The sequence below is a fragment of the Labrus bergylta genome, chromosome 5 (assembly GCF_963930695.1).
Source record: "Labrus bergylta chromosome 5, fLabBer1.1, whole genome shotgun sequence".
Classification (NCBI taxonomy): domain Eukaryota; kingdom Metazoa; phylum Chordata; class Actinopteri; order Labriformes; family Labridae; genus Labrus; species Labrus bergylta.
This window is the reverse complement of record NC_089199.1, coordinates 11,741,964-11,754,826: the sequence shown is the minus strand read 5'-3', so window position 1 is coordinate 11,754,826 and position 12,863 is coordinate 11,741,964. Positions and strand designations below refer to the sequence as shown.

The window sequence follows — 12,863 nt, the reverse complement described above, 5'->3', positions numbered from 1 at the left end:
CATTTTATCTTTACAATCAACCCTGACGACAAACTGTTTCAGCAAACACCTAAAATCGTTCAAAATAAAATGCATTCATCAACTGCATGTTTCAAACAACTGATGACACACAATGCTGTCTTTACGCAGCAGCAACAGCACTGATAAGAATGCATCAACACATCTGCACACTACACATCTACACATCAGTAGATTCTGGTGTTATAGATTATTAATGCTCAGTGTTTGTCATGCGTGCAAATCCAGCATTAGTCATACTGTATGTATCCATTGTGTACAGCACATGTTTTTATTAGCGTTGACCTTTCAGGGATGTTTCCCATCACAACATTGACAAAGATAAAGAACTTAACATCACTGACTTGTTTAAGGAGGGTTATCGTAGAAGAGAACGAGTGTTTAGATGTTGGATGAATTTAGCCATCGAGGGTGTTATTTAATACAGTTCAATTATGAAGTTTGCAATCCTTTATGTTTGAATAACTTTCTAAAGGGGTCCAATTGGAACAAAAAAAATAAGTGAGTCTGAAGTGTCCAGGAGTTAATAAGCGAGACAAGCGATTGTGGCCAGTGGTAAAACTAGCCAATTAAAAATTGTAGTGTATGAGACGGGGGTGTGTTGAAATTGATAGCAGATGTATTTTCTGAAAATTTAAAAACACTATGTTTTAAACATGTAAAACTGATACCAAATGATACCAATTTGAAAATAGAACATACACCAAAGTACCAAAAATGTGAAAAATATCATATTAAGCTTAAAATCCCATATATCAAAAATAACAACAATGTTGTTTTTGTAAGGTCTAATAAATCAGCAGCACCTTTACAGATTTTCAGGACACATTACTCGGTATACAGGCATAAAATATTCAGCAGCTCACTGTGAACACATTATCTGAAAGCAATTACGTCTATGTGAACAAATAATTAAATGTAGCAATGGGCGAAATTGCTAATAAAAAAGTTCTCTTCAGAGCATGTTTGTGTATGTGTAGCTTTGTGTAACATACATGTGTTGTGTATTCAAAAAATGGTGAAAAAAGTAATCAAAACATACACACGGTACCCTACAGACACCCGGTACAACACGGTAATTATGGAGTGGGAGGGTAATCCAAATGAACTGGATAATTACTCATATTCATCGCCTCCAGCAACCTTTCATCTGTGTGTGAAGGGTCAGTTGTCTTTGCAAGGCAGAAATGAACTCTCTGACAAAGTGATGGATGTCTGAATGTTCAAACACATTCATCCCAGGTGGAATCTAATTCTAGCCATAGCAGAATCTCTTCCGCTGACAACTTGATCCCATGGAGCTGTAACAGTGAAGATGCAAGGTATACTTGTGTGGATGAATGCAGGGAATCGGACCATTTCTGTCATGATTTGGTTTCTTATTTTCAGAGTTTAGGTTTTCTTGTTGTTTTTAGTTCTCATTCTTGTCTGATGCTGTTGTTTCCCTTGTATGTTTTCTAGGTTAGTGTTTCATGTGTTATTTTGTAACTTCGTACCCTGGAGTTTCTTTATGTTCTAGTGTGTTTTGTTTCATTCTTGAGTTCTGTGTGTCTTCAGTGTTTCATGATTTAGTTTGTAGTTGTCCTCAGTGTTTCTTGTATTTTATTCCTGCCTCTGTGTGTTTCCCAGTGTGATTGCCCTGATTGTCTTCACCTGTGTCTTGTTAGTCTCACCTGTGTCTGATTACCTTATGTCTATTTAGTTTCTGTGTTTCTTCCCTTCTGTGTCAGTTCATTGTATGTTGTAAGTTGCCAGTGTTGTTTGGCGTATGTTGGCGTGTCAGTGTTTCCTATTGTTTCTCAGTGCTTGTCAATTTTTGAATTTTCTCAGTTTGGACATTTTGATAGAGAGTTTTAGTTTTTGCCTTTTTGTTTAAATATAAATATAAATAGTTGTATTAGTTTATTCTGCACTTGGGTCCACCTCCTTGTTTTCCCACGCCTGTGATACATTTCCCCCTATAAAAAAAATGTATACAAACATTGGATTAAAGTAATATGGAATTATGATGGCGTTTCTCTGCTGCATGTGTCACTGTTTTCTGTAATGGTAGTCAGCGGGGGCAAACCAAACACTGTATAAATCATGGGCCTTTAGTCTTAGTGACATCGATGGTGGCTGCCATAGTGAAAATGTTGTCTCAACCCAAATTTCAGTCAGCCTAGCAACAGGCAAAGAGGTGGAGCTGAGGCGGGCCTTAAGCTGATAGACAGCAGCTAAAATGCCCCTAAGTATGCATAACCCATCCTTCATTAAATCAAATCAGATGAGATGTAAACAAAATCATCACCTGAACAGTGTGGTCAAAGAGAAACAAATTATTCAAAGCACAGCAATGATGAATGCTTTGGAAAATGGCTAAACTTGCCCCTGGCACCGGAAAAACTACAACAGAACAGCTGGGCAGAGATTGGACAGGAACTGAACGTCAGTTGGACGGCAGCGATGGTGAAGTGAAGTCAATACAAGACTGTGCCCTTTAGTGGATGCATTTTTTTATGTCCATATCATTTAAAAGGTACACATAAATATGAATACATAAAAAAAGTAAAAGTAAGCCTAGAGACGCAGGGAAAAGACAAAAGTGTTGGATGCAAGGATGTTACTTAGAAAAATTGTACGTCCCCCTTGTCCTCTCCACAGTCAAAATCTCTTGTTTTTCTTTTCTCCATTAAAAACATTTCAGCCCCTTATAGACCTGGAGAACGTTGTATGTGATACCCTGATATGGAATGTATCTCTTTTGCAGATATTTTCTGCAATTTTCTGTTTTTTGCGTTGCTTTAAATGTATTTGTGGAGCATTTGCCATTAATGCATTTTTTTTCAGCTTCTGCTGAATGTTTTTCATTTACAACACATTCCTTTTGTTGGTTTGTATTGGACGTATGTGTGTGACTGTATTTTCATCATTTCTAAATTTACAGCACATTTTTTCACAAATGGAAATCTACTGGACGCTTGTGGTGTGTTTGCCCTTGACGGCCACCTTAGTTATTGAATACAAATACAGCCAAAACAACAAACTTGTGAGATAACAGAAGATGCTTGTTTACCTGAATGGAAACATCACTGTACGATCCCCCAATGACCCCAGAGATAGCAAGGGGAACCTCGTTCTGGATCGGTCTGGAGCCGTCAGGGCAGATGAAGCCTGGATCCTGGACTTTGGTGAGTGAGGCCCGGACAAAATCGAGAGACTGCTCTAGAGCGTATGTGTCCTTGGAGCAGGTGTCCAGGATGTGGGCCCCCAGCTGGAGTCCAGGGAGGATGCGATCGCTGGAATTAATCTCATCAAGTGCAAGTAACATGGCTTCCAGTCTCTGGATGCCTCTCTCCTCATTGATCTTACCACAGTCCTCTGTCCCCTCACCTTTGTGGTGCACAGGGAACAGACCTCCAATTACCAAGTCTCCATCCAGGATGATCTCACGTTTGGCAGTGGCTGGTAATCTGGAGATGCTGGGCACGACTCCCAGTATAAGGAGCTCCAGCAAGAGCATGTATAGAGGCCAGTAATGGACGGAGAGGCCCAACGGCCTGGGGCAGAGCACTAAAGTCAGCATGGCAGGACCGGGAAGAGGGGCTCAGCTGGTTGAAGTAGAGAGAAGCAGAGGTTTATAGGGTCTGCAGGCGGATCACTTTCAAGTCGACATTCCGGGGGTTCAGCATGTTTGATATTTCCTGAGTTAATAAAAGGAAAAAATAATGACCGGATTAATATTGCATAAAGTCTGTTTCACTTCTAATAACCTGCTGTACATCTATCTATCTATCTATCTATCTATCTATCTATATATATATATATATATATCAGTTCAACACAATAAAACCAATTATTTTCTGAAAAAATACATTATGTAGGCATACCCATTTTCATTTTCACTTTTATATTCTTTCTTGCTAACAGTTTAATTCAAAGACATGAAACAGTATCAACAAGGCTCTAACACCACTTTGTGCCTTGGTGGGGTCGTTTCATATCTGAGTACGTTTATATCTAAACTTTCTTTGGCAAGTTTATTTCTTTACAGTTTTCTTATCGATTTTTGCCTGAGCTTCTTTTCTTTCTCTCGCCCTAATGCAATCTTTAGAAATGTTTCAGAAAAAATAATGCTGTTATTGGACAGGCTGAACTCGAGTTTGCTCTGTCAGGAAGCTGAAATGGGTCTTTGTAACTTATGAGTTACTTTTTGAAGCAAAACAAAAGTGGAGATAACTTCAGTCGGGCTCTCGGGGGTTTCCAGTGTAAAATATTATCACTGCAGTTTTATCTCAAAGACAAAATTGGGAGTTATTGCTGCTGAGTGACCACATCAAACATTTAAAGATATTTAAGGCTCCTCTCAAGTGGAGCGTAATTTCCAAGCTTACAACCGAGATATCACATAAATGGTGGGTCTCCTCAATGGATGGGGTTGCCATGGAAACATGGTTGGGCAAGAAAAAAAAAATAAAGGTTGGACTGCAGGGATGTGGGCAGTGAGACATGTATGCTAATACGGATTCCTATCGTGTGGAGGTGACAGGTTTCAGGCTCGGAAGGAGTTGTTATGATGTGTGATTAGGGAGGAGGGCTGGTTCAATCACAGAGCTCTCAGAGAGGGGGAACCAATCCTGTTTCTTTCCAACACACTCACTCGTCACATTTATCAAACGCACACACATATGCACACACACACACGCACACACACAAAGGGGTACAACAAACAATTTGATTTACGCTGTCTGTACTCAAAAATGTGGACTTCTAATGACTGACATGATTCCTGACTTTTACCTTTGCCTCTTTTTTATAGAATACATCTTAATTGTTGATCACATTATTTGAAAGAGTGACGCACAAATGATCTGTGTGTCTGGATTTTTAAGATTCAGGTAAGGAACAGTCACACTGGCACACACACACAGAGCTGCTCTGTATTTTGGACTATTGGATATGCAGCCGCTCCCCTCTCCATTAAGAAGCAGCAGGAAGCTTATTAGTGACTTCTCCTATTTGTCACCCATTGTTGTTACTCACATTATAACAATGCATTCAAATTTCTCCTAAACTGAAATATAGAACCGGTGTCTTCAGATTGTATTCAGTCTGAGTGTTTTCTGGATCCTGTTCTCACAAAAGCAGAACAGAGGTTACAAAAACACCAGCTGGAGCAGCTACACCCAGATAAGTTCATCCCGTGAGTATGTGTGTGTGTGTGTGTGTGTGTGTGTGTGTGTGTGTGTGTGTGTGTGTGTGTGTGTGTGTGTGTGTGTGTGTGTGTGTGTGTGTGTGTGTGTGTGTGTGCGTGTGTTCTTGTATGTTTTTGCTGAGACATTTGAAGAATACTCCATGACATCCCAGCAGTAGTGCAAGATACAAACAACAGAAAACCAAGAGGAAAGAGTTTAATGAAGACTGACTATCCCACCTGATAAATATTACATCATGGTGGTGGGTGGGAAACCTTGTGGTGAATTCATAAAGACGTAAAGTCAAATCTGTCTAAGAGCTGCTGTTTCCTTTACAGTAGATGCAGGGACTGTGAATACTTAGATTATTAGATTCCTCCAAACATCTGGACATAAAAAGTGGAAAAGATATGTATTCCTTCTTTTTCTGCTTCAGATTATTTTTAACAATGGCACGGCATTCTTTGGGATATTGTATACAAAAAAACAGAAAGCTCATGATTTGATTGGTTATGCTGTCTCTACATTGTGTGTATTTGCAGCAACTGCTTAACTCAGGAGAGCAAACAGATTCAAGTAAAACGTTTTAAAAGCACCTTTAAAAAAAAAAACTTAATTGTAGGGAATTTGAAATAAATGAAGATGTTTTGTTAATTAGCGATAACAACCTGGTTCAGCTTGATGACAGGCAGACTGTAGAATGTTTTGAAAGAGGAGGTAACAAAATCCCAGTTGCGAACTCAGGCTGTGTGAAGGGTGGAAGCAAAAAAAAAAAAAAAAGGGCACCAGCTGTATGCAGTGGACAGAACATTTTCTGGAATATTCTTAGACAGGCTGTATGGTGCTGTATCTTCATTGTTCTTCCCTCAGTGCCTTTTATTGCATATTCTCTATTTTCAGGGCATCATGTTGAGCACTTCCTCAATTTTTCTCAATTGAATGGCACTCTGGAGGGCACATTATAACATTTTATTTGTCATATCAGCTTTCTAAAAGTCCATTTTGATGCATTTAATTTTACACGGGGTGGGGGGGTGTTCATAACAATGACTCAGAGCATTCAACTACTTTGTTTTGGGATTTCTTTAAGGTAGCTGGTGAGTTATCATTTCAAAGATCTGAAAAGAAATGTCTTCAAAATAATTATTTTTGTAATGCAATGTATTTCTCTTTTTTATGAGCACATACTGTAAAATGAAACTAAAATGTAGACTTGTTTGGGATGATCCACAGACCAGGGGGTGGTGTTGAAACATCTTTAGCACATTTGCCCTTTTATTAGAACCAAGGTGAGAAAGTAACTGTGAGCATTCAACATAAAAAGTCTAATTGCTCCTCTGTGCTGTCTGCTGGAGCAGATGGGGGCTTTCCGGTTGCAAAGACGAGGTCACGGTGTGGATTAATGGTCCAATAAGAGACAGCCAATTAGGCAGGCCTATAGGTCAAAGTGAGGCTGGGGGTCCAGAAGAGCCTTTCAAAACCCTTAAGAAGTGCAAATAAAGACTGGCAGATTGAAATGGACATGAAATTAAGCTGTAACAAATATAAAATCAGATTTCCGAGTAATATTTCAAATGGTGGGCAATCTTATCAGCCTTCATGAGTGTTAAATCTCAGTCTCTGATTAGTTTAAAGTAGCTCCTATCATCCCTGGGATCACATCATTAAAAGTATCTTGATGTAGAAACTGCTGTCACGCTCACACTCAGCCACTCGCCCCCCAGATGTCTGAGCACAATATTCCCTTTTGAAAGCCGAGTTCAAAAAGAAAAGGCAGTGTGTTTAACTCAGCTTTGAACCAGCAGCTAATGCAGAACTGCTCCCCGCCCAGGACAGCATTTCATCAACATTAACATAAAGAAGCTTTGAGAGCATCTTTCCATATGGCTGATGTGTAATGTATGACTCACTGCAGAGTTGCTTAAAGCGATGATGCTGACTGGCACATTCAGTCGTAGTACCGTATGCGTGTATGGAGAAATGTGCTATTCATGTCTGGAACAGGCGGAAAAGATGAAGGACTGGCCACCTGTTTGTCCGTGCTGAAAAAGTCCACAGTGACTATGCAGGATAAAACTCTGCAATGTCTTTTTTAATGTCGGGATGTATAATTATGTTGTTAATTATCACTTCAACAACATCACCTTAGACTTTGCTGTCTGGATTGTTTGGATATACGTTTCTTGAATACATGACGTGACGTCGAATTTTATAATCTAATCCATTACACATGAATCATTAGGCAGATTAAGACCCGCCTAAACACAGCACTTGTCCATTAAGATATATCTAAAATATTGAAATATTGCTGTCTGTTGCTTACATGACTAACATGCATGAAGGATTATTATTTGTTGGGATTTTTTGGTGGTTAATATTATGACTAAATATTCAAGATGGATTACAGATAAAGTTACACCATTTACCCAAGTAAAACCAATGTCATATCATGCTACATAACGACATATAATTATATTATGTAGCAAACTAAACCATTAAGTGAAAAAAGTGATAATTGCTCTTATTCTGTAAAGACCCCAAAGGGTGTAAAGGTCCCAAGGTGCTTGTACAAGTAAAACTAAAATCAGAACAGAAGGATGTTACAGATAAAAAATGTAAGCTCTGTGCTTAGCAAAAACAGTTACAATTAACTTGTAAGCGCTGAAACTGGAAGTCCACCTAAAATGTAAAATACAAGTGAATCGAGCTGGTGCCTGAAGAATTTAAAATAACTTTTGTAAAAGTGAGCATGTGAGAAAATATAAGACAAACCACCTGAATTGTTTGACATTATGACCTTCGATGATGATCCTTTACGTTAACTATACCTTTCTCAAGCAAATGTCCCATTATTTACTAATAATACATTAATAAGAGACATGTTTATCTGCCTTAATTCACTCCATGAATGGTTTCCATCATTCTATCGTCTCCAGTCAGGACACAGTTTATCCCTCCACCTGCATGTGTCAGCTTAAGGAATTAAGAAGCCTCTGTGGTGGACAGCAGCCAGCTGATTAAGAATTTGAACATAGATCAAGTGAATCATTTCATCAGAAAATAGCTCAGGGGAATCTGGTTGTTGGGCTGATACACTGGATGACCACATATGATTTTAAATGAGTGCTTAAATCTCACCTGGATGTGTAAGTAATTGGGTCTAAATGAATGAGCGAGAAAAGGTAGATACCAGAATGTGAACATGTCATTGATAACTGAATGATGGAGAGTATCTAATAAAGACAGGATAATAACACGCATGGAGATGTGAAGATATTAGTGTACTCTGTGACCATCAAGCACTGTCATCTTCTTACTTGAAGATAAATCCAAATTGTATATCTTACCTCTGATGCACTAGCAACATTTTCATACATGCCATTATTTTTCCTACAACAAATTATTTTACATTCTCTCTAAGCTGCAAATACTCTCGTGAAAAAGCCCAATTAAGAGCATAGTAGTGTGTCATTACATTGTTTAAGGTTAAGGCTGAAACAAACACCCTGATAAATTTGAGTCTAATATTAGATTATGTAGCCTATTTTTTTTAGTTGGTATGATTGTGAATGTGCTGCAGATTCTCTCAGGTCAAATGGGAAACAGCTTCACACGTTTATCATTCAGGTGTTTGCTGCTCTAATGGAATAGTAATGCGGAGTGTTTGACAAGTTCAGTTGCTGGTTCCTTTTGCTTTGAGACACTGAAAGATTTAAGTGCAGTCTAAAGATAATGTTGCTCTACGATTAACTGTTTATAATAATAAAGGTAGCGGACGAGAAAGCGAAACTGCAGGAAGTTTTATCGGGATAATCAACAAAGCACTCATTTTCTATGGAAAAACCTACTTCTAAGTCAAAATTTAAGTTCTTAAATGTCCTTTTCTTACCTGGCAGGAGCCCTTGATTTGTCTTCTCTTGTGTATCTGCTGGTCGTTTCTTTTCCCACGCCGACCTCGCGACAAGCACACAGTGCAGATCTTCACGTGCTGAGTGGAGTCCAGATGTGGTTGACTTTGAGCATGTTTGCCAGGCAGAGGTTTGGATCTGTCCTTGGTCCTGAAGTCTTGCTCACACTGGCAAGTGTGCCAAAAACTCCCCTCTGTGCTCTCAAACTCCTGCCCGCAGTTAGAAAAGGTGGGTAGCAAAACCCTCACGGACCGGAGTGATAATATAACCTACCGCCCAGCAGTGCTCATACTATGTCCATTAGCAGCAACAGCAAAGCAACCAGCTGCACCGAGTGGCTATGAATACAATTAATTGTTATTATACAAATTTCCAGGCATTCAATTTCCTGTTTAAAGAGCTGCCTCGTCGAAAAGTTCGTCGAATAAACTTAAAAAAGCAGATCTGTTGATAAATCCTCCTTCAGCGGCGTCGAATGGAGCGCGTGCAGCTTCTCTGAGCAGCACAGCTCTAATGAGCGCTCGCGCCTCTCACAAAGCCTCTGTTTGTGAGTGAGGAACGGCACAGATACAGAAGGGGACTCAACAATAATAAAACCCATCTCACCAAAGCAGAGAAAAGTCTGATAAGCATAGGATATAATAGTCTGGTAACCTTTATGTGCATTAAACTCATAATCCTGTTTCCAACTTCGTATAATTTCGTCTTTCTGAGTGACTCACCCCATTGCCTTCCCTATGAAGCTGAGTTGAGTGGTGTCAGTCTAAATTTTAATAACAAACCTCTCAAAAAAAAGAATCTAAAAAATCTTCTAACTAGACTCTACAGGGCGCTGCAGCTCTCCAGCTAAAATTAGAAAAATGAGAAAAGAGAAATGAACATCAACTTTTTTTTGTTGTTTCTCTCTCTATGAAGGCTGGCCAGCTCCTCATTCACCTCCATCTCATTAAAACTGAATCACTCTCCAGATGAGAGGCTCAGCACTTCACAAAGTAGAGAGGCGCAGCTTGATTTTTCACTGAAAGGATGAAAATGTCCCACAGACACACAGACACACAGACACACAACTAACAAGGGGGAGAGCGTTAATATCATTTAAAGGCACTTCAGACATATGGGGGTAGAATAGGGGCATACCTGAGATCAAGGTTAAATCTTTTTTTTTTTTTACAAATAACCTTTTCTGCATGCACAAACCAGTTTGACATGAACCCTGATGCAAAAGTAGATTAAACCCTTCCTGTACTGATTTCCCCCTGTTAACTTTTTAAAAACTGTTCCTTCAGCAGTGCAAAGGTTAAGGTCATCTATACAGCATACATTGATGCAGTCGACAATTCTGCAGATACAATGCTTCATGCAACAAACTGTGCACTTGTTTTCTCATCAACAACACCATTACATCAGCAGTATTACTGCTGTATGATTAGCAAGGAGTGCATTGCAGGTCTGCTGCACGCACCAGTTTGTTGTTTGTGTCCAACTCGGGCTGCACTGTAAAATACACAGATAGTTAATGTAGAGAGCAAAAGTTCATTCAGTCAAGAATTATTGCTCACCCATTTATGTCACCTTCACAAGTTTAAGAAGCAGCATCACATCACCTTTCCGCATCTCCTCACCTCGCTCTCACCCACACACACACATACACACCTCATTGTTTTCTAATGTTTCATTTCCGTGCTAACAATAGCTACTTTGCAGTGAGGAGATGTAGAAAAATAACTTTTTCTGAGTTCTGTGGCAATTAAAATGACGAACGGGTCCTGCTTGTTGCATAATTCCCTCAGCTAACACAAAGGGACCAATTTTCTCTCGGAATAGAATTGTAGTTTACATTACAATAGCGGCGGGCATGTGGGTAGAATGCAGGGTTTAGATAGAAACCTGCCAATTAATGTCAAGTGAAATTATAGGGCACAGAATAAAAAGGGTTTTTAGCCAGTGGTCAGTGAGCAGCTGCTGTCTGACTGCTGCTCTCGCTGTGGTTTCCTGATCATTGAATGTTACAATACAATAATAACAAAGCAATAACACCAACACATTTTTTTTGTTTGATCTCTCTGGTGTTTATGCTTTTTAGAAAATAATTCACCACTTTAACATGAAAACATCTTTTCCTCTAAAACATCTTATAAGCAGGGAATTCAGGTTTGGTTTAGGAAGAGGTATGAGTAAAGAGAGCAAAGAGTAAGTTTGATTATATTGCAAATTGTTTATGTTTTCTCCCTGGTTGGCTTTTGTAATACAATGCCATGCCATTGTAGTTTTTAAATGAATGCCTTTGACATTCCTGCTGCCATCTTTAGAATGGAAGTGAATTGACATATTTGTTGTTAGCAAATACTTTAAATACTCAAAAAACAGTAAAAATACATTAGCCTCCCTTATTAGAAGTTTAGGAGCTACATTACTATAGAAAGTTTGGCTTCCCACACTAGACTTTGCCAATATTCCATAACGATTGCTTTTTTTTTAAGGAAAATATTTAGCAGTGAAGCTTTTCAACTTGTTTTTCTGACCTGTTGTTCCTTCATTTTAGTGTTGTCTTTGTATCCGCAGCAACAGTTGTCCCAATCTATAGGGAAAAAACTTAAATACAATATGACATGGCCTACTGATAATACATACATCAGAATACACTAAGATACTACACAAGGGGTACATAATAGAGGATATAACAGCCACAGCTCTTAGAGTGGTTTTATACAGAAAACATCCCAGGCCTTCACTCTCCCATTGAAGGCTCATCCATCTCCTTTAACAGTATCCTGTGGGAATTTAACCCAATCTTTCAGATACCGGCACTTAGATTAAAGATAGAAACACCCACTATAGATTACCTTATTTGAAGAAGATTTGTAAACTAAAAGATCAGCACTGTGCAAATGAAGTATTGGAGGCATACCCATTTAGAGTGAATACAAAATGACTTAGGCTGTTGCATGCTCACTTTTTGTTGTTGTAAGAATGTCCAGAAATTTAACGTGCAGTTGTCAAGACAAATTCCTAATGGGCAGTTTCACACCTATAGATCTCCACAGATGCAATATTGCTGCAGTTACTTGTCAGTGAGGCCTGGTCAAACAAGTAAAGGGTAACTGAATCATTTAGCTTTGTATATGGCCCCAAATTACAAATAGAAGATTGTTCCATATTTTCCATTGTTTTCCAGATAAATTCGGCCATTTTCACAAAGGTTGATGTGTGGAAGCAGCTGGTTATCGTCCCACAGGGAACCAGTGGGTGTGTTCATGATGTTGCTATGCTGATTCACACTCATTTTCAATCTTTCATGTTGCAGAAATCTTCAGAAAATGTGTTTTAGTGATAAAAACTCAAAAACAGTCATCATATGAAGCATTCAACTCTTCCTCCTCTAAATGCTACGCAGGCGCCAGCCCTGACTAGATAAAGATCACTGATTGGATAAGTAGATGAGTTATTTGAAGCTGAACAAATGTCTTAACCTGATTGTCTAAATTTTGTCATTTTTCTAATGGATGGCTTAAAGTAAGGTGATGATGGGGGTAATGATAGATCCACTTGTTTTCAACCTGGCCTGGATAGAATAATTACGTGAAGACTTTAAGCAGATTCATAGTTGTTTCAGTTTTGATTAAGTACAAAAACACAAAAACAAAATTAACAGATGGTTGGTAATTTGGTAGCCTTTTCAGGATGACTAATGCTTCACAAGTTGCCTTCTGACAATTGAATGCCAATGTTATTTTTTTATTATAAACTGCATGTTATTATAAAT

The 12,863-nt window shown here is 38.8% G+C and overlaps 1 protein-coding gene across 1 annotated transcript in view; it reads right to left on the bottom strand.

Annotated features, from left to right (window-relative positions):
• The window catches only part of grm2b (glutamate receptor, metabotropic 2b), a 28,836-nt gene extending 18,845 nt beyond the window's left edge, over positions 1-9,991 (bottom strand). Inside the window, exons 1-2 of the mRNA XM_020629040.3 lie at positions 9,082-9,991; positions 3,074-3,701 (exon numbers count right to left, since the gene is read on the bottom strand). Of these exons, the coding sequence (XP_020484696.1) occupies positions 3,074-3,583 (510 nt within the window). The 5' untranslated portion in view covers positions 3,584-3,701; positions 9,082-9,991. The remainder of the gene's footprint in view (positions 1-3,073; positions 3,702-9,081) is intronic.
• Positions 9,992-12,863: the final 2,872 nt, after the last annotated feature.